Genomic DNA, 22642 nt, shown 5'->3' on the forward strand with positions numbered 1-22642 from the left:
TTATTTGCAAGCAATAAATGTGAATTTAAAATAAGAATTCTTTGTTAGCTGGAACTGGGTAACTACATAAAGTATAATAGCTTTTAAAGTTACAGACATATCTTTCCATGCAATATGCTCTTAATTAAGAGGGGCAAGATATACCTTTTTCCCCTTGTTGCAGTTTTTTCACTTTTACATTTTCTTTCACAATGCATATATTTTTATTTATTGCTTTTCCTTTTGTTTTTCTTTTATTATTTTAAAAGGAATAAAAAATGAAAAGGAGGCAAGGCTCATCCACTTACTATATCTTTAATCATCAACAGCAGTCTGACTTCCCAACTTTTGTGCTTGAGCAGTTATTATAAATTTCACATTTAAAATATTAAAAGGTTAAAAGTCTTGCTTTCAGTAAAACGTCCTATGATTCACATCACATTCACATATGCTGTGTCATTTGTCACTTAATTTGATCATATAGTTTCAGTTCAACATGGATGTAGGCCTGTCTAGATGCTCCTGTATAAACCAGCCCAAAATTATAACATCAGAATTGCACCGTAATGCTACAACAAGAATCAAATGGTCATATATTGCATTTTGTTTCTTTAAGTACAAGAAAGAAAGAGCAAAGTCTTATCTAAAACGGATGGGAGAGAACCAAAGAGAATAATGGTTACATGTTCATTATAATGTGGTTTGGTTTGCTAGTTGTGACAGTAGCCGCTATGATTTATAAACCATAGGTTAACTTATGAACCCTGTCAGAAGCAAAGCTGTGAGACAGACCTTTTTTCCATTTTAGGCAAGCTTTCCAATTCGTTACAATTGTGTAATTTATTGTCCAACATTATTGCCCAATATTCCAGTAATTTTATCCTGTCAAATGGGCTAGATTTCCCCCCCTCCTACACACAAATCATGTATTCTAAATACTTGTGGTGACTATGACTATTAAGATGAAAATTTTCTAGCATCCAGGAGACTGATACAACAAATGCTTTGTTTACATACAGGAAGCCAGATCCATTGTGCTGATCTGTAAGACAACATCCATTTGGACAGCCTGCCCTTCTTACCAGCTGCATAATTTGGGCCTTTGTTTTCCATCTTTCTACACTAACTTTGTTTTCACATCTCTACCCAGCAAAACACTTGACACTGCTAGCCTCTTAAAGAGCTCATTTAGAAGTAAATAAAACACCTCAATTATTAACCAGATACTTCATGTTTTATAAGTAAGCAATCTGTCAAGTTACAAAGAACTATTAATTCCACTTGCCAGTGAAAATTAAATTTTGAATGCAACCCGGTGTTTTAAAAAAGCTCTCTCCAAAAGAAGTAATTTTCGCTTCCTCGCATCAGGGATTTAAAGTATCATCAAATCATTAAAATGGCATAATCATCCAATTTATTGAAACCAAACGTATAGTAAAACATAGAACTAGAGACCTATCTGTTTAAACATATTAAATTAAAGCACGTTATGGCAAATAGGGATAATCCATCATCCACTGCTTTTCTGCGTGGAAGGCAGCTTCAGGTTTTCCTGTCATTTCAGATAACTTTAAAAGGATATGCTGAGGAGAGCCATGAAACAAAACAGAAGGGAGAGTGCGAAAAACATTAAAGCTACATCTAAAACTTCCATACATCTCAGTTCCAGTATCTGTACCACTTTCATTTTCTTGCGTACATTGTAGATGTTGGCCATTAAAAACTTGGGCAAATTTTACTTCCTCTACATCACCCTTAATGAGTACTATAATTGTGCTATTAAAACCCCTTCCACATCTATTTGGTAGCATGTATAAGATAAATCCTGATCTCCCTACACAATTTATAGAAGGTATACCAAGTATACATACAGCACCTCCAGGAACTGGCTATTCTTGTTCCTTGTAAGCATCTTTACTGGTATAAGAGAATTGATTCAAGTGCCAGCATTATTGCTTTAATGCAACTACCGGTAGCTTATTCAACACCCCTCTTTGGTCATGCAAGTACAAGACCCCAGTCTGCTATTTCTCTGAGCAGTCTTTTGTAGAGTATTATTAGACACCGTAAGAAAGTTATCGCAGGGAAGGCAGGATCCCAACAAGGCAACAACTGTGCAATAAATTACAAGCAAAGATTTTCCAGGACTGTTCTAATAAGACGAGTCCCCTCAGTCAAGAATTCTGCTGCTGGACCCTGGTGGTGTCCAGTTTTTCTGCATCCCTCAGTCATTGTTAGCAAGCAGGCAGAGGGGGCTCTCTTCCAGCCCCTCCAATCGATGGCCTCTCTTATCCACACACCAGCATCGGCCTCTCTTCTGACCTTTGGAGGTCCGGCACTATGGAGAAGACAAGAGCCTTTTTTCAACAGCAAATTGACTTTCCATGAAAATTTAGACCAACAGAGGAACAATAGCCACTCTAGAAGACTGGATTTTTTTTTATATTATGCTTTTATGTGTAAAAAAAAAAGATGGCTCATTTGAAGCAGATCATAAGAAAACTTGTTTGCTGCTCAGTATAGCTGCCACTGAAACAGGTTTCTTTCTGCAAGAAAAATAATATGCAATGGCTAACCTATATTTAAAAAGGAAGCTATTTCCCTAATCTTGACCTCTTTCAAAGAAAAATCAAAAGAACTAAGGCAAAGTCAGCCACAGAGCCTTCCATTATTATTGAAGGGCATAGGATCGATCCACAGCATATTTACACATCCTTCTGAATCCATGCTTCTCAATCTTAGCCAGTTTAAAATATTTGGACTTTTGTCTCCCAGAATTCCCCAACCAGCATGCCAAGTCGACCCTTATTCCTTAGCTGTTCCCTTCGTCTGGCAAACCTGCGCATGCGCACACTGGGAACGGGCTCCAGCTGTTCATCTGCCTCTCTGATATCTGACTCTGAAGGCAGCTGATAATTGTCAGAAGACCCTGGCCCCATCTCTGCCTCCGACACAGAGCCCTCATCAGAGCCTTCCCCAGACTCCAGGACTGGCCCATGTTCCTCCCCAACCTCCTCACTGTCTGACTCTGCTGCGAGCTCTGCTGGTTACTGGCGGCCCACAACAACACTTTAGGGAGATGGTTGGGTCAGGATATAAATTTAGCAAGATGATTGTATTTAGACAGTCCTAATGAAACCAGGTTTGAAAGAATTGGAATTTGGTAGGTCTTATCCGAGCCTTGGTATACAGCAAGGAGATAATCCCTCCGAGTTCTTCCAACTGAATCAGAGTCATAGAACTCAGCTGGATTTACTTCTGTATAAGCATAAACAGGGTTGGACTTTTAAAAAGTAAGAGGAAAGCGCTAAATTTTCCCATAAATGCCATCAGGGTGGGTTTGCCAAGGTGGCGCAGTGGTTAAATGCAGCACTGCAGGCTACTGCTAGATCAGCAGTTCAGCGGTTCAAATCTCACCGGCTCAGGGTTGACTCAGCCTTCCATCCTTCCGAGGTGGGTAAAATGAGGACCCAGATTGTTGGGGGCAATATGCTGACTCTCTGTAAACCGCTTAGAGAGGGCTGAAAGCCCTATGAAGCGGTATATAAGTCTACTGCTATTGCTATTGCTATTTGCAGAATGGATGAACCCAGGAATTGGGGCTTTCTCCAGTAGACTTCAACCCATAGCGTAATGTATAAGGAGCAAATCAATTCTGTGTTACTGCTCTAATGCAAACTGGAGCAAGCTCATTGGACTTTGGACATGACGTAAAATTTTCACCCACCCTTTTCTCCCACTGTGGGAAACCCACACTCAGCATGAATTTCTTTGACATTTCGGCACAAAGCTGAGTTTTGCCTGCATGGCTGTGTCTTCCCCTCAATGACCTAGAAAGAGCTTCCTTTGCTTTATACCAAGTTTTGGAGTAGATACCTGTTTCCGCCTATAAAAGCCTTTGGTGTCACAATTGGGAATGAAGATATCTTCGGCGTTCATGTAGAGGGGGGCTTTCAGCTCCTGCAAGATGGCTGCCAAATGGCTGCGGCAGGGACCCTGTGTAAAGGAGAACAAGTTAGGGATTGAAAGGAGAAAACCTCTGCACTGCAGGAGGATGGGCAGGCCTTAAATATAGGTATTTGGCTCTAGGTAATGTTAGCAGCACTCTATGCCAGGGGTTCCCAAACCCCAGGCTGTGGCCCATTCAGAACAGGGCCGCGTAAGCGGCAGACAAGCAGACACGCGTGCAGCTCCACTTGTGCAAGCAGCGGCCACTCACACGGGTCTATTTGCGAATGGTGGGCATGCATGCTTGCATGTATTTGTGCAAGCTGCAAGCACACGTAACTGCTGCTCACATGGAGCCATCCCTTCCCCTCCCCAAAGCGATCAGCTTGGGGTGGTGACACTTTCTCCCAAGCATACTGCTTTTGTATGCTCCCTATCATACTGCGTTATCACTATATGTATTTGGGGCTCTTTAAAAAGCAGAGGCATCTCTTGCCAATCTCACATGCATTTCAAAACTACATGCTTTGCTGAATACAGAGATTGGGAGAGGGAAATTGCGATGCAGATTGCCTGAAAAGCAATGATGTGCAGACTCTTTAGTTTCCTTAAGTCGCAACATTGCTGTGAAGCAAAGACTACAGAGAGCAAAATGCCTGGATTCCAGCAAGGCATGAGAAGAAGGAAAAGGCAGCCCTATTTATTCTCTGCCAGGGCTTGGTATCCAAGATCAGGCCTCTCATTTCACTCACCATATCCAATTCCTGTTTAATACCATTATTTAGGGGGCCCTGTTGTAGCTGGGATTTGTCCACCGTGACATCTGGCAAAGGGTCTTGGATCTGAAGGAGGAGAGGTTCCAGAGTTGGATTATCTGTCTGGTAATTTTCCCTTCTGCCATCACCTAGAGGAAAGAAACAGAATTTAATTTTTTTTTTTAAGTCAAGGCCAAAAATATTCAACTTCAGGATTCATGGAACTTCAGGATTTTATCACAACTGGTACCGAAAAACAGTTTTGCATCATCTTTAGAGAAGTTCAAAAAAGATACTGGCTTCTAATCTTCTGGGAGGCTGCCCAGTTAGTTTAATGTATGCTTCTTTTCGATTCGATCGCACAGGCTTGGCCTTCTCCGGATTCCATCTGCCAGCCAATGTCGGCTGGCGACACCCCGGGGGAGGGCCTTCTCTGTTGCTGCTCCAGCCCTCTGGAACGAGCTCCCCGTGGAGATCCGGACCCTTACTACCCTCCCGGCCTTCTGTAAAGCTACTAAGTCCTGGCTGTTCCGGCAGGCTGGGGGCTGTTGAAGTATCCGGCCCCATTTCAATTGTGAATGTTACTGTATTTTTAAATTGTTGTATTGTCTTGTACTGTCTTATCTCTCCTCCCTGTCTTATATCTACTCCCTCTCCCTGTTTTATTGTAAGCCGCCCGGAGTCCTTCGGGAGTGGGCGGCATACAAAACCAATAAAACTCTAAACTCTTTTGCATTTTAATTGAATTCGCGTTGTCACCAACTCCATTCAAACTTCTGGCGTTTTGTGAATGATCTACTCTTAAGTGTTTGTAAACCACCCTCGGTCCACAGAATTAAGTGGTGTGTTAGTGAAAGTAAGTAAGTAAACAAATATTGCTGAGGGACAGGCAGCATTCCAACTCCCTTTATATTATTGTTCCCTTTTATATCATTCCGTTGGGTTAGCAAAAAATAAGATAAAAAATAATTTCAATGTTGTTACCAGCAGTGGCCACAGGATGGAGCTGCAGTGCATTATATGCAGTACTTTCTTCCACGGGTCTTGTGAGGATGTATGTGTCAGAGAGATAGATAATGGGATAGGGAGGAACTAGGTGTATGCATATTTCTTGCTTGGGTGTATTTATGTACCTCTAGGAAAGTGTGTGTGTGTGTGTGTGGGAATCCAAACAGTGTGAGTACATACAGGGTTTTTTTTCTTTCCATTTAATCGGCTAATCATATCTGATTCTTGCAGACTGCCTGGCAAGTCCCTGAAGTTTTCTTAGCAAGGTTTTTCAGAAATGGTTTGCCAGTGTGCCTTTCCGAGGGCTGAGAGAAAATGACTGGCCCAAGGTCACCCTTCATGGCTAAGGCGGACTAGAACTCATGATTTCCAGCCAGATGTCTTAACCAATAAATCACACTGGCTTCCCTCCACATACAGGAAGTCCTCATTTAACAGACTTAATGGGGGCCAAAATTGTAATTGCTGCAGTCTTTAGTTGAAACATCACGTGACTGCACCGCTGAGCAACCGCAGTTCCAGAAAGTCCTGGATGTGGTGATTAGGCCAGGACTGTGCCATCACCTCTTCTTCCCTACTGCATTCACCAGAGGTGGTATTCTGCCAGTTTGCCCTGGTAGCAGTGGTGGGAGGCTCCTCCCACCTGCCCAGACGTCATCACAGATGCTCTGTGCATGTGCAGAAGTGCCCTGCACGAGCATGCGTTCCCAGTTCCGAACCGGTAGCAAAGGTAAGAGGATTATATGCCTGGCATTCAGTGGTGGGATATGACCGATACGCCCCGGTACAGGTGTACTGGTGCCTGCTGGGAGCACCAGGTACTGTTCCGGTACTATGCTCCGGAGGGCCCACCTGTCCTCACCTGTATTTGAGCTGATCGGGGCTTACATACACAGAGTGTACGGTGCCTGCGCAACGCTCCAAGCAGCTGGAGCGTCGTGGGCAGTAAGCATGCACGCGCACGCTGTGTGTATGCATGTGGTGGACGCCCAGCCTCGTTGCACCGTACCAGTTGCAACGGGATCTGGAACCCAGCACTGCTGGCATTCACCCTACCTTGTACTCCCGCACCCTAACTTATCTTTGCCACTACTTCTGCCCTGTAGTCACCCTCCATTTCGCTGCCCCTAGCCAACTTTTGCAGTCTATTGAACTTTTGCTTCAGTTCTTAGAATAATTCAAAGACCAGATTTTGTTAGAGACTCCAATAGCCAGAATCTCCAGAAGGCGCAATAGAAGTGCTACCCAACTCAAATGTAGTAGAATGCTATATTCCAAGTTATGTTCTTTTCCTGCTTTCTAAATTATCTAACATTGACAGGTTAAAGAGACCTCAAGCGCCAGTATTCTTTACAAGAAAGCATCAAAAGTTTTTATCACAACAGATATTCCTCATTTGGGATTTTTCATGCCGGACAATGGAGTTTCTAACACTGTTATTAGTTCGATTGTAAGTTCTTGTACACAATAGTGCATGAAGATATAATCCTGCGCACCTACTGGATACACATTGTCTGATTGTCATCCTAGACTGCCTCCTTGTAGATTTTGAAGGCAGCTTAGATACCCCTGCGTTATATAGCAAGTACATTATTTATTTAAAGATTAACTCATGAGAATTATCTAGTTTTCCCCAAGCAAAGGATTTGTCTCTCTTTGTCTTTGATGGAAATAGATTTGACTAAAGACAGACATGACTAAGATCTTATTTTCAAAACCAAGGAACCAAGAACAATTGTCACCCAAGCAAATTTTGGGAAGAGGCTTGGTTTAACTGAATGTTGCCAGTCCATCTAATGGACACCATCTGCAGATTTTCTCCTATTCCCTTCCAAAAACATGTTGCGAAGTGAAGCTTTTGTTGTGACTTTTGCCCCATTTTATGACTTTTCTTACCACAATTGTTAAGGGAATCACTGCAGTTGTTAATTTAATCCACACACGGCTCTTAACTGACTTTGCTTGTCAGAAGGGGGCAAAAGGAGAACATACGAGCCCTGGGACACAGCAACGGTCATAAATATGAACCAGTTCCCACCCGTCTGAATTTTGATCATGTGACCATGGAGATGCTGCAATAGTCGTTAAGTGTGAAAAACAATCGTCACTTTTTTTTAATGCCATTGTAACTTCGGTCACGAAATGAACTGTTGTAAGTTGAGGACTACCTGTATTCCAGAAAAAAAAAAGGCAAATTATTGACCACTGCAAGATAGAAAGAGGGTTTTTTGATTATAACAACCTTGCAGCAATTTCATGAAAGTAAAGCAACTCAAATACTACAAGTAAAGAAACTTGTCAGACTAATTAGGAACACTAGAAATTATTACTTATACTTCATGAGCTTGGTCTAATGCAGTGGTTCCCAAACTTGGCAACTTTAAGACTTGTGGACTTCAACTCCCAGAATTCTCCAGCCAGCTCTGCTGGCTGGAGAATTCTGGGAGTTGAAGTCCACAAGTCTTAAAGTTGCCAAGTTTGGGAACCACTGGTCTAATGGAATGAATGCTGGGACTTTTCTAATTGCCATTGCTTTTTGGGGGGAAAGGGGACAGATGAATGCTGAATGTGTATGAACCCACTGAGATAACCATTCAATAAACTTTCTGAGCATCTCACATACAAAATAGCCTTTAAAGAATCCTCCTACACTAACAAAAACTAGAAGCTTTAAAGACATGAGGGTAGCATTAGCAATAGCAGTTAGACTTATATACCGCTTCATAGGGCTTTCAGCCCTCTCTAAGCGGTTTACAGAGTCAGCATATTGCCCCCAACAATCCGGGTCCTCATTTTACCCACCTTGGAAGGATGGAAGGCTGAGTCAACCTTGAGCCGGTGAGATTTGAACTGCACAACTGCAGTCAACTGAAGTAGCCTGCAGTGCTGTACTCTAACCACTGCGCCACCTCGGCTCATTCTGATGGATTTACAAAAAAAAATATTGTATAAGTTTCTGCTCATTTAAAACCTACTGTGTATTTACTCCGAATAATACTCGGCTGAAAGTACAATCTCTTCCCCCACCTGAAAAATCCTAAAAATATCCTAACTTTAATTGAGGATAAAAATGTATCATTAGGTGCATCATTTGCATGACTTGCTGACCACAAGTTCTATTAGCACAGCTGGCTTTCCTTGCAACCTCCAAATTAAGAGGCTGAGGGTAGCCCTTCCCAACCTGGGCTCTCTAGATGTAAAATCTAAAACTCCACTGCAATGATCCCCAGCTGGGTATTCTAGCCCTAACCTACCCAGAAAATATCCGTTCAGAGCAGTCTGTCTTAAAAGAGTTTCCCAATTTGAAGGAGGAAGGAAAAGCTAGGACAAAAACACTTGAAAGAAATAAGCTTCTTTCTTTAAAGATGTCAGTTATAGTCAAAAATACTCAACCATTAATGTGCAAACATTTGAATGATAAAAAAGGTGAATTATAGAAAGCAATCTGCAGCCAGACAAAGATCTGATAGAAGATACTAACATAACTAAAAGACGGTATAACAGCATTAGAGTTTAGAGTTTGGAGTTTTATTTCATTTGTATGCCGCCCTTTTCCCTAAGGGGACTCAGGGCGGCTCACAACTCAAAAAGGGAAGGGGGAGATACAAACAATTTAACAAGAACACAAAACTATACATAGTTAAAAAGCACAACAATCATACCATTCGAAATAGGGGCAGCGAATCTTTAGCCCCAGGCCTGTCGGAATAGCCAGGTTTTAAGGGCTATGCGGAAGGCCTGGAGGGTGGTGAGGGTACGAATCTCCACGGGGAGTTCGTTCCAGAGGGTCGGAGCAGCCACAGAGAAGGCTCTCCTCCGGGTAGTCGCCAGTCGACACTGGCCGGCGGATGGAATTCGGAGGAGCATTGCACTATGAATGCTTTCCCATGTTTTCCCATGATCTCTTTTCTCCAGAATGGGTAGCATTTACTCAATCTAGAAGTCTCGGGGAATCCAGAGAATGTTAGTGCCATAATATCCCATTCCAAAGCTCTGGCTTAATTATTTCCCTTTCTTAGACACAAGTCTACAAGGATTCGTCCAATCTTATAGGACACTAGCAAAATGTTGTTGCCGTGCCTGGCCAGCAGCTGGCTCCTGCATTTTTTGATTGCCCATCCACTATTCCTGCCTTTTATTCCATGAACTCATTTGGAACAAAATTAGAATTTCAGCAACTAGTTGTCAAAGACAGCAAAAGGAAAACTGAGTTCTTTCTTCTTCTTAGCTAATAAGACGGTGGTACCCTGGCAAATTAATTTTCATGTGTTTATGTTAATTCTTCTAACCTCTGAAGCTACTCAACTAAAGCCAACGAAGCATCTATAAATAAAACAAATACACAGTATTTTTTTGCTTGGAATTATTAAGGTTGGCATACCAGAACCCCGCTGGCATTAAGAAACTGTGGAAGGAGAATTCTTTCTGATTTCCAAGGTGACATTTTGGAATTTTAAGCGATAGGTAAGACACGTAAGGAGACAAGAGGATGAAAGAATGCTGGTTCTAGAAATAAATGATTTTTTTAAAATAGCACAAATTAACATGGCCATCTATAAAGGTGCACCTGTCAGGCTGATGGCAGGAACAAAGCAGATGGACAGTACAGGTAGTCTTCAACATACAATCATTCATTTAGTGACCATTCAAAGTTGCATCTCTGCTGAAAAAAAATGATGACCTTGCGCTTATAACCATTGCAGCATCCATAGAGTAACATGACTGTGATTCAGGCGCCTGACAGTAGCATTGTTTAGGATAGTTGCATGAAAGGTAATAACCATTAAAGTTCTGAATCACCTGGGATCAATCTATTTTCTGGACTAAGTTTACCACTAAGCCCCTGCTGAACTTTCAGACTGGTGATGAAACTGTTCTCCGGTGCATCATAGAATGATGGGCATGCAAGGGAAGGTCTTCTTGAGTGGATTCCACAGCTGGGGGAGTGAAAGAACATGGTCACAAATTGCCTGGGAATAAAACCAGTGCTTTTTCCCTTAAAAAAAAAACACTTCAGTTGTTATACTTTTGGTAAGGAAATTGCCTAGGATTCTGTTTCTATAGTGCTCTGAATAACTCATAAATTCTAACAAACAAGAGAGACAATTTGTTCCCCAGCTTAAGAAAAATAGCATTGGTTTTTCCCAGATGCAGAGTTCCGATCCCAGCAGCCTCAACCAAGAACAGAAATCTCATTGCTTGAGTTTTGAAGTAGGGCTGAGGGAATCTTTTTCTAAATAAACCACTGGAGAGGGGAAAAGAAAGATAATTGAGGATCCTCCCAACCATGGGAATTGGGCCAGCTGACTAGAAAATCCTAGGCTTCTTCCCCATACGGTGGTCAGACCAATCCCCAGCTGACCACTTTTCAAAGCACATTTCTTGTGGAAAGCTGGGTTCAGTGAATCCAGGAAGAGCGCACAGAAAGGTGCATGCTTCTGATGGGTTGATAGCTGAATCCATGCTTTGAAAAACATAACTTCTCAGGAAAGATGGAGAAGAAGGGATCCCTTCAAGGGATGGAATTCAGCAATGGCCCAGATCTGCTCTGCAAGCTTAACTGGGAGCCTCTGCATTATGGGGTGAGGGAGGGGAACCACAGCCTCAGGCAACACACTTAAGGTCACTGATTGACAGGAGTGGTAGCCCCAAACAGCACAAGAATTCCAGAATGAATACAAGAGGTTTGGGAGTTTAGTAGTCCTTGACTTACAAAAAGTTCAGTTAGTGACTATTCAAAGTTACAAAGGTGCTGAAAAAGATGATTTAGGACCCGTTTTCACAGTTGCGAACTTTCCATGATCGCATGATCAAAATTCAGATGCTTGGCATATTTATGACCATCGCTGTGTCCCAAGATCCTGGGATCCCCTTTTGGAACCTTCTGCCAAGCAAAGTCAATAGGGAAGCCAGATTCACTTAACAACCGGGTTACTAACTGAGGGAACTGCAGTGATTCACTTAACAAATGTGGCAAGAGAAGTCATAAAATGGGGCAAAATTTACTTAGCAACATAATTTTGGGGGCTCAATTGTGGTCGTAAATTGGAGGACTACTATTGCAACTAGTCTTCTTCAACCCAGAGTCCTTCAATTGTGCTGGACTCTTACCACCCATACACTATTGATGGTTAGGATAGACTAAGATGAGATCTGAAGTTTAGCAGAGAAAAGATTTTCGATTGAGGCAGTTAGTTTAGAACAGTGTTTCTCAACCTTGGCAACTTGAAGATGTCTGGACTTCAACTCCCAGAATTTGCTGGCTGGGGAATGCTGGGAGTTGAAGTCCAGACATCTTCAAGTTGCCAAGGTTGAGAAACACTGGTTTAGAACAAGCCTTTGCCACCAAAACACCAGCAGTTGCCATTCTTCCTTCTACCATCTTTCAGGCAAACTGTTTCTTTAAATTATTATTTAGGAGCATCTTTGCCATTTAAGGTGATTCAGTGCCATTTAAGATGGTTTAGTTGTGGTAGGTACAACTGCCTGCGCACTGGGGCTGATTCTTTGCATTTTTTCTCTTCCAAAATGGAAATACCAGTCCAGGAATTTTAAATTCTTTTGCTCACCGCTCCTCTATTGATTTTTAAAATTTTAGAGAAAGGTTCTTCACATAAACTTTTATTAGCCCTGTTTTCCTGCTGAAGTATGAATCTAAGGGCATAGCCCAGCAGCAGCCAACTAGCCAGCCATCCATCACTTGGTGGCATCACTTGGTGGCATCACTTGGTGGCATAGCTCCTTTTCATCCTGCTGATAAGGAAGGAAAGTTCATTTACTCCACATGTTGCCCGTTTTCAGTCTACACCTCCTTCCATGCACTTGAAGTCACAACCAATATCAGCCTCTGAGGATGCACCCCCACGTTAGTTAGGCAAGGTGCCATAGGTATTTATATCACTGGTCCTTTTGCCACAGACCAGCACAAGCACAAGGGATGGTCGAAAGGCTCTGTAATTGCTAGGCATCAACCAAAGCCAATAAAAGAGGGACAAGGCAAGTAATGGCAGATCCAGCTTCTGCTTGCATTAACCAAGATCAAATCTGATCCCTCCCTTTTCCCAGAGTGCGCTTCTGTCCACCACAAGCTAGTGGATACTTGCATTTCAGAAGTGCAAAACCACACACACACACACACACACACACAAGCCCTTTCAGGGATCCTCCCATAAATTTAATGGCTGGGATCCTCTTGAAGCCGCCTTTGCCACAGCTGTCAGATGAGCTGGGATTGTTACTCAGGGGGCTGGGAATATTAGATGGTGCAGCCTAGGGCCACCAGGATGAGGTAGGTTGCCTTATAGGATAGGTTCCTCCACAGGAGAGGATGATGTGTTGGCAAAAAGGAAATAATTATCCCCAACACCCCCATCCCGGCTTGGCAATGAATGTGGTACTCGTTTTAAGCAAAAAATAAGACAAACAGCTCCAAGGCTCTACAGTTGCTTAATACCGGAGCTAAATTTAACAAATTACTTATTTAAATATCTTAAATAAATCTAAATCTCTTTTTAAGAAGAGATTGGACAGCCATTTGTCCCAAATGGTATAGGTATAGGGTCTCCTGCTTGGGCAGGGGGTTGGACTAGACAACCTCCAAGGTTCAAATATTAGTCTGTATTCTTCAAATAAATAGTAATCCCCCCCATTAAAAGATTCCTGTCTGCCTGTACACAGAACACATTGCCTTTAATCTTTTACATCCAGGAGAGTTCCTATTGGGCAAGGGAGGAAGCCCCCCCCCCAAGTAATTCCACTCAATCTCAAAATTTCAGAACTCAATTTCTCCTTGTTCAGAGCAGAACCTCGACACTGACGCGAAGAGAAACCAGGGGAACCCGAGAAGCTTCTAGTCCTCAAGAAACATGAACGTCAGTCTGGTCTGAAGGAGTGCTAGTTCCTTTCTGAACCCAAGAAGCATAAATAAAAGACTGGGAAGATAAAACCGAAAACTTTTTAAAAGTCCAGTCGCACGATTATCTTTTTTAAAAACTTAACTAACAAACCCGCGGTAATTCCTCCCGCAGCTCGTCGTCAAACCTTTGCGAGTCACATTTCTTTTATAGGTATCAAGTAACATCAGAGAAATAAAACCGGGGGGCGGCAAGGTTTGGAGCGGCCATACACCGAGAAATTGGAATACAACCCAGGCCAGGCCAGCATATTTTGCAATGCAAACCCAAATTCCCTCTTCAGTAGCAAATCCCCAATCCGGCCGCGTCCACGCGGTCTTCCTTGGAGTCCTTATTCCAAGCTGGAGCCATTTCCACACTTAGCAACCATCGCCTGGCCGTAATAACAGTAACACTACAGCTGTTGCAATTGGCCTTAAGAGTTCTTTTGCTTCGGTTAAACACAAAAACTATTATTTTTCCATTGTTTCTTCCCACACTATGAAATCATTCCGCTCGCAAATCTCGCCGGAGCCCGTCAGGATTTGTTTGGGTTTCTTTTTCCCCCTCAGGAGGTTACCCAAACCGGCCCGTCGTGGGTTTGCGAGCCCTCGGGGCGCCCCCATCCCCCTTACCTGCAACGAGCTCCAGGATCTCCGTCTGGTTCTTGCCGCCCCCTTTCTTGGGCTGCGGGGCCGAGCAGACGCCCTTCCCGCGCAACAGGGCTTGCAAAGGCGTGCGCTCGCCTGGCCGAGGGACGCAGCGCAGCCCGAGGGCGCAGCTGGGCGTATAGACACCGCAGGATTCGCCCTCCTCCCGGACTCGGCAGGCTTTCTCGTCGTCGCAAGTCGCTTTACGGTCGCTCTCGGGGGAATCGCAGCCGGACGGAGAAGAAGAAGAAGGACAAGCGGGCCCGATGTCGCCGTCGGGCTCCCGTGCGGCTACGGCCGCCCCGCATGCCGTCGTCGGGGCCAGCAAAAGCAAGAGCGCCGTCCGCAGGCAGCGAGCGAGGAGCATCGTGCACCGACCGGGCTGAGCGTTCGGAAACAAGCGCGCTGCAGCCGCGCGCGTCTTTAAATGCCGCCTCCTGCCCACGGCTCGCCGGCCTCCTTCCGCGCCAGGTGTAGCCAGCCCGGTTGGACGGCCGCCAGCCGGCAGGGTGTGGCTGCGGGCTGCCAAAAGCCGACCAGCCTTTCCCTCGACTGCTCCTCGGAAAGGGAGCAATCCGACCGATTCCAGCAAGGAGGAGATCCACTCCCGTGGAGTTCAAAAAAAGCTGAAGTTTTTGGTGGAGGCGCGCCGAGTGGGGCTGCACCGGACGAAGAACTGCCTTGTTGTCGTGCAACGTCGTTCCTGGGATGTAGGATTTTGTGACACACACACCGGGCTGGACTTCGGGATGATCCGTTGAAAGCAAGGCAGGGATACCATAAAAAAACGGCGGTGTAAAGAACAGAGACCCCTCCTCCCCACGATTCAAAAACTCTGCCCGATCGTCCCTACTTCTCGGAGTTGTGGTCTGTGTGTGGCGGTGCTGGGAAGTGATCGTGATGCCGTTGTCTCCCCAAACGTGCTTTTTTTGAAACCGAGAGGACCCCCCCCCCAACTCAACTTTTTCAGAACTTATTAGTAAACTGTGATCATGTGCATCGTAGGTAACGATTCTGTATAGCGGCTTGTTCAACCCTCGTTGCGTGGCCGGATCAAGAACGCAGTTTGCAGTGCGGTGGGTTTTTATTCATAAGTAAATAAAGGTTAACGTTCTCCCCACCCCCACCCCCGAATCATTTTTTCCAGGTATGCAGAATTTTACTTCAACAGTTTTCTTTGAATCGAAGAGTATTTTAAAAGCTATCCCATTTCAATTTATCTGGCTGCACTGAAAGAGATCCAGAGCCTCAAATCCTATATACTGTGCATCAGTTGGATTTCTTCTTAACACAAATCATTTGTTGGGGGGGGACGGGCGGGGGAAGAAGCCTCACCCTGAGTCCTATGTGCTTGTTTGTGGTTTTAGGCACAATTAGTGGGAATAAATTGCTGACAGTTTAGCTCTTCACTCCTTGCAACCAAAGGAACTCATTTTTAAAAACCAATCTTCTCTACCTTTTATAGCAGCCTGACTTTTTCCTTGCAAGGTGAAGACACAGCAATGCTTTCCCTACATTCAGCTGTTTGGGAAAAAGACAAGTGAAAAGCCAGGTTTACCAAAGTGCCAACTGAATTCTGAGAAAGTGTGCAAAAGATACCAAGACTCTTATCAATAGCAGTTTTATAGCAAACGATTATAAATCCAGTGGGACTTGAGACAACCTACATAATTTAGTATTGCCATTCCATGGATCTTTTCACACAGATCCTAGGTTTATGATTGCTGGATATTGATGGCATCACTATGAATTAAAATCAATTCCACTCTTCACTGACCTGCTAATGTAGTTGTTTTTGGCAGAAAGAGGGACATTCTTTGCCACTTCCATGATCTTTTTCTGACTTCCCAGTCTAGTCTAGTCTAGTCTCCAGCCCTGGAATTTCCTGATGGTTTTCCACCCATGTATTAACCAGGTCTGACTTGCTTAATTTTACAAGATCAGCCAAGATCAGTTAGCTGCCTTTCAGACTTTCATTTTTTAGGCAAGTGACAAAAGTTGGTATGCAAAATATTTGCATAAGAACCCTACAGAAATGGGTGTGGGTGTGTGCTGCAGGCCAATGCTTTGTTTGGAAGTGTACCCAGTTGCCCAAGAAATAAGGACAAAAGTTTAGGTGGTACCATCCTGCAAGGTTGAGATAATTCAAGTGGTCCGTCGTCCCCCCCCCCCCGCCGCTTCTATGGTCTTTTAACAGTTTAATAGTTGGAAGGGAACTTGCAGGTCATCTAGTCCAACCCCGGCCCAAGCAGGAGACCCTACACCATTTCTGACAGATGGCAGTCTGGTCCCTTCTTGAAAGCTTCCAGTTATGAAGCTCCCACAACTTCCGAAGGCAATTTCTGTTCCACTGGTTGATCGCTCTTACTCTCAGAAAGTTTCTTCCTATTTCCAGGTTGAATCTCTCCTTGATCAGCTTCCCCCCATTATTCCTTGTCTGGCCTTCAGGTGCTTTGGAAAATAGCTTGACCCCCTCCTCTCTGTGGCAGCCCCTGAGATATTGGAAGACTGCTGCATCTTCTGGTAAACTGGATATCCTGTGATGGGCCATGCCCACCACTGCAACCACTTTGTGAACAAGACTGCCATGAGCACAATTTTGCAACTAGGGTGGCCTCATGTTTCTTCCCATGGGCTCAAAAGTAAGGTCTATCCATGTTCTAATCATATTGTTTGCTTCTTTCAAAAGTCAGGGGATGCAAACCAAGAGACACATCAGCTCTGTTCATTTCCTGGGAAGGGTGGGGGGACACGTGGACATGGGGGACGCTGCCAACAAGCATACAAGTCTTGGAAAGTCACTTTTCAAAACCAACCCAAATGATAGTATGGTTATTATTATTCTTTTTTAAAAAAAATATATGGGCCAAGAAGGGAAATAGCTGGGCAATTGGATTACACAACGGAGTTTTAACCATTCCAAACATTCGGCCTGGATCGAAAATGAAGACTAGGAAGGGGAGGGGGGCAGAGAGAAATGAAGACAGCCCATCTCCGAGTCCCAAGGAACAGCGGGAGGAAAACAAACAGGCCTTGGCCAGGAAATTGTTGGCCGATCGTACAGGCTTTTTGTTTGTTTATAAATGAAACAGTTCTGAAAATATTCCCAGGGAGTTAACTCAGTGGAAAGGGAGGTAGAGAAGAGTTGTTAAACCTAGCTTGAACTACTTTACAGGGCTGTAGTGAGGATAGAATTAGGCTTCCTGATCTGACTTGCAAGACCTCAGCCAACCATGAGGGGGCAGGTAAAAATGAGATGACTCTTCCAATCCCCTCTTCTATATTTTTTCAGCCTCCTGGGAGGAGGAGGAGGCAAACAAGCTACTTCTAATCAGCTGCTGAGGAGGCCACACATTGTCCAAAACCTAAATTTGTTTACACATGGTTTATTCAATAAAGTGCAACTGGCTAGGTTTATACAACACACTTAAGTTACAAACTAGAGCTTCCAAACCACATTGGCTGGGTTTGCGCGCAACATATTAAGCCAAAACAAACCACAGTGGGGCTTACTATTTGGACCTGGTGCTTGAAATGGTTGGCATAATCAGATGTGTTATACAAACCAATTAGATAACTAGGCTGACTTCTTTGGTGGCACAGGGAGTTTTAACCAAAACAATATACGTTTCCCCGAAAATAAGACAGGGTCTTATTTTCTTTTGACCCCCGAAATAAGTGCTTGGCTTTACTTTCAGGGAGGTCTTATTATTTTTGAGGTGCAGGAAGCGGCGAACCTCATGGCTGCTACTGTGTTGCAATATTTTTGGAGAAGGCTTATTATGCATGGAAGTCTTATTTTGGGGGAATCAGGGTACTTAAATTGGGGCTGTGTATAAGATGCACATTACACATTAAACCAGTGTTTCTCAACCTTGGCAACTTGAAGATGTCTGGACATCAACTCCCAGAATTCCCCAGCCAGCATTCACGAATGCTGGCTGGGGAATTCTGGGAGTTGATGTCCAGACATCTTCAAGTTGCCAAGGTTGAGAAACACTGCATTAAACATTAGGTTAGCTCAGTCAGCTAATTTACTTTGTAGATTAGTTTATAACAGGAGGGAAGCTTGGGGGGGGGGGCAAATGTTACTTCTGGCATCCCATTTACTACCCTGGAGCCGCAGTAATGTAGGGAGGACTGAAGATTTGGGATTTCTGAGAAATGATTGTAGAGGTTAAGGAGGGGGAAGGGAAAGGATGCCATTAAAAAGAGCCGAGGTGGCGCAGTGGTTAGGGTGCAGTACTGCAGGCCACTTCAGCTGACTGTTATCTGCAGTTCAGCGGTTCTAATCTCACCGGCTCAAGGTTGACTCAGCCTTCCATCCTTCCGAGGTGGGTGAAATGAGGACCCAGACTGTGGGGGCGATATGCTGACTCTGTAAACCGCTTAGAGAGGGCTGAAAGCCCTATGAAGCGGTATATGTCTAACTGCTATTGCTATTCCTATTAAGTTTGCACTGGCTTACACTGTGGTCCTTAAAAATTCCAAGTATTGGGAAAACTGATTTCCCAGAGATTTTTCCAAGGTAAGAATAAAAAATAAGCACAGGTAGTCCTTTGCTTATGACCACAATTGAGCCCAAAATATATGTAGCTAAGGGAGAAATTTGTTAAGTGAGTTTTGCCCCATTTTGAGACATTTCTTGCCCCGTTTGTTAAATGAAGCACTGCAGTTGTTAAATTAGTAACACAGTTGTTAAGTGAATCTGGCTTCCCCATTGACTTTGTCAGAAAGTCACAAAAGGGGATCACATGACCCCAGGACATTACAACCATCATAAACGTGAGTCAGTTGCCAAACATCTGAATTTTAATCACATGACCATGGAGATGCTGCAACAGTAGTAAGTGTGAAAAATGGTCATAACTCACTTTTTTCCAGGGTTGTAACTTTTGAGTGTCACTAAATGAACTGTTGTAAGTTGAGGACCACCTGTACTGGATGTGTGATCACAGTTGGGACTGGAACTTTCATGTTTGGAATGTTGGAATGTTTATTCAACTTGTATGCCGCCCTATTCCCGAGGGACTCAGGGCAGCTAACAAACCAAAGGGAAGGGGAATACAAACAGAAGACAAGACAAACAAGTTAAAACAAAACAACAGTCACAACAGTTTAAGTGGGGCTGGGAACTCATCAGCCCCAGGCCTGCCGGAACAGCCAGGTCTTAGAGGCTTTGCGGAAAGCCGGAAGGGTGGTGAGGGTCCGGATCTCCATGGGGAGATCATTCCAGAGGGCCGGAGCAGCTATAGAGAAGGCCCTCCCCCTAAGTGGGGGAGTTGTTAAGTGAGACACACCCAATTTCACAACTTTTTTTTGCTGTGGCTGTTAAGTGAATCACAGTTGTTAAGCAAATCCAGCCCTTATTATAAATAGATGCCAGGTAGCCAAATTTTCATTACATGATGGCTGGAACATTGGAACAGTTATAAGCAAAAGGACTAGTCAAAAGTCATTTTTTTCAGTGCTGTTGTAATAAACGGTCGTAGGTTTAGGATTATTTATATATATGAGTTATGACTGCAAAGACTTTCCTCCACCAGGAAAAAGAGCCAAAACGCCCAGCCTCACCACATTCTCTAAAACAGGGGTCTCTAACCTGCTGGTTGAGGAATTCTGGGAGTTGAAGTCCACAAGTCCTAAAGTTTCCAAGGTTGGAGATCCCTGCTCTAAAAGTCCTAGCCAAGATCTGAAAGTAAAATGCAGCTGCCCAGGCTGGAGGTTACCTGCCTCTTCTGAACAAAAATTTAGGACAAAGCTATGCAGCTCAATGTCCACTTCCACCTCTTGACATGAAATTAATAGTTTTACCTGGGCACATCCACTGTTTAAACCACATTACATCTGTGTTTCCTAAATCACCATGCTACAACTGCAAGGGAAAATAAGTGAAAGATCCCCTTGAGCATGTGGAAAGCATGTTCAGCACTCAGAAAGTTGGCCAACTGCCTAGCTCGCTTCTGTGATTAACCAACCATTGATCCCCCCATCCCCATGAGATAAAACTACAAAATGGAGAGAAGTCTCCTTTTTTCTTTCTATGCTGTATCTGTAGCTCAGGAAATTGGGATTTTCCAAAGGTTGGGAATAGCAATAGCACTTAGACTTATATACTGCTTCATAGTGCTTTAAAAGCCTCTCTAAGTGGTTTACAATGTCAGCCTATTGCCCCCAACAATCTGGCTTCTCATTTTACCGACCTCAGAAAGGATGGAAGGCTGAGCCAGCCCTGATAATCAGTGAATTCACAGGGTTCAGACAGATGCGATGCATCACGCAACAGATAATCTCCAAAATGGGCATGTAAATTTTAAAAAAAAATCCATTGGGTTATTCCTAAGCCATTGGCAAAGATTGCTGGCTTCCCCAAAATCACTGGATGAAGCATTGTGAAGACACAATGCTGCAGATCCAGGCACAGATCCTGCGGTTGGCTCAGAAATGACTAGTTTTGGCAAAGCTTTTCAGCACCAAGTGCATATAACGGGAGCGTGCGCATGCAGGCGGGGGAGCCCCAGAAACCGGAAGAGCAGCTCCCTGGTGCACACGCACGAGAGCACTGGAAACTGGAAGAGCAGCTCCCTGGTGTACATGGGCGCACCAGGAAGCTGAGCTTCTGGTTTCCGGCGTGTGCATGCGCGCCAGGGAGGCGCTCCCATGCGCGTGCAGACCAGCTGGCAGGCCCCGCACGTGCATGCTGGAACCCGGAAGAGCAACAGGTGACGGTTGGCGTGCCCAAAGAGATGGCTCTGCGTGCCACTTCTGGCACGTGTGCCATAGTTTCGCCATCACAGGACTAGCTTGTTTCTGGATGAGTCATAGAACATACCGACTGTGCCTTGCTTGGTTTATAACTGACATGTCTTTTGAACCCAGATCTTGAGGGGTTCGGTTCCACCACAAATGTGCGAACGACAAAAGCGCGCCTGACTAAACCGTGGTGACAAAACCGCGCCGACGAATGAGCGCTGAAGCGCGCCGACAAAAACGCGCCGACAGAAGCGTGCTGTAACCTAATCCTAAACCTAACCCTAAACCTTACCTTAACTTAAATCGTGCTTCTGTCGGCGCGCTGTTGTCGGCGCGCTTTTGACGTTCACGCTTTTGTCGGATCACGGAGGGGTTCCGGGTTGACTTTTGTCTCGAAGTGCCACATTCAGTTATCTGTTTCAATGTTTTCACAAACTTGGCTATGTTAAGGGGTGTGAACTTTTCATTCCCATGCTGGCTGGGGCAGCCTGGACGATGAAGTCCATCCATCTTAAACTTGCCACAGTTGAAAAATACCGCGTTGACTCCGTAGAGAGAGTTTTGCTAGCTGGCTCTAGCCTTGTGGTCCCATAAAAGGGAGCAAACTGTGGGCTCTCCCAAGAGATGCCTCTTGCGTAACATTGAACAACATGTTCTTGAATGAATTGGGCCACCTTGGTTAGGACTTACGAGCCTTTATAGCCATCCTTAGAAGATCACCACAAGCTGGGCCACAAGTAATGCTGGACCACAGTGTGGCTAGTTTGCTTTTGGCCTAGCAGGCTGTGGAAACTCAGCCAATTCTGGCTTGTGCAATGAACCATATTGGCCTAATGCCATGCATGAATCAAGGTACAATTTGTTCGTTCTGTTCTTCCCCTCCCCATTACTCTTCCCTCTCGGGGTACACAGTACGACCTAAAATATTCTCTGTTTCAGATGAAGTGCTGCCGTCCCCAAGAGCTTTGTTTGTTTATTTCATATCCTGCTTTTCTGCAGGAACTCCAGGTGATCTCCTCCCCCCGCCCCCAGCTGTCATGTGGACTCCCATGAGCAAGGGTGGACTTTTTATCTGTACCTTCACTCTTACAGAACATCATCTACATTCACACATTGTCCTGAACTACAGCTTACTGAATCACTCAATCACTAAATCACTGGCTGGATTTGCACAATGCAGATTCAGAAACCCAGCAATCACCCTCTGGCTCTAGTATGTGCAAAGGCTCGTCTTTAAAGGTACTACAGGGAATCTGCCTCTGTAGCCTTGGAGAAACATGGCTGCCCCTCTTGAAAGGCACCCTGGAATGAGCTCTCTCCCTGCCTGCTATTGCTCTTACAGAAAGAGATCACCAAAACATACTCAATGCACATGCCCTTTTATAGCCTCAGAGCGGACCTTTTGCAAAAGCCCTTCTACGCTCCCATCGGCAGTATTCCAGAGGAATCTATGCTTCTGATTCCTGGCACTTGATCGTCCTTGTGCCGTGAAAAATAGGCTAGCTCCTGGGATTCAGAAGAATTGCTCCCTGACCCTCAGAGAGGACAAGATGTGTTTTTTCGGGAATGATACGATATCACCCCACTCCACCCTTCCTGCAATTACAAGCCCGTTTGGCTAGCATGAAAAAAAATTGGCAAGATTTCAGGAAGAACA

At 44.4% G+C, this 22642-nt stretch overlaps 1 protein-coding gene across 1 annotated transcript; it reads right to left on the reverse strand.

The window, feature by feature from the left end:
- Positions 1-275: 275 nt before the first annotated feature.
- Positions 276-14896, reverse strand: IGFBP6 (insulin like growth factor binding protein 6). Its single transcript, XM_087710621.1, has 4 exons — positions 14218-14896; positions 4680-4831; positions 3856-3975; positions 276-2317 (listed from the first exon to the last, which is right to left on the reverse strand). Exons 1-4 carry the CDS (start codon positions 14597-14599, stop codon positions 2204-2206), a joined length of 768 nt encoding a protein of 255 aa, XP_087566747.1. The 5' UTR covers positions 14600-14896; the 3' UTR covers positions 276-2203.
- Positions 14897-22642: the final 7746 nt, after the last annotated feature.

This window comes from Thamnophis sirtalis, unplaced genomic scaffold, assembly GCF_051295495.1.
Source record: "Thamnophis sirtalis isolate CommonGarterSnake01/CBP01778 unplaced genomic scaffold, rThaSir2_p1.2 scaffold_3, whole genome shotgun sequence".
Lineage (NCBI taxonomy): Eukaryota > Metazoa > Chordata > Lepidosauria > Squamata > Natricidae > Thamnophis > Thamnophis sirtalis.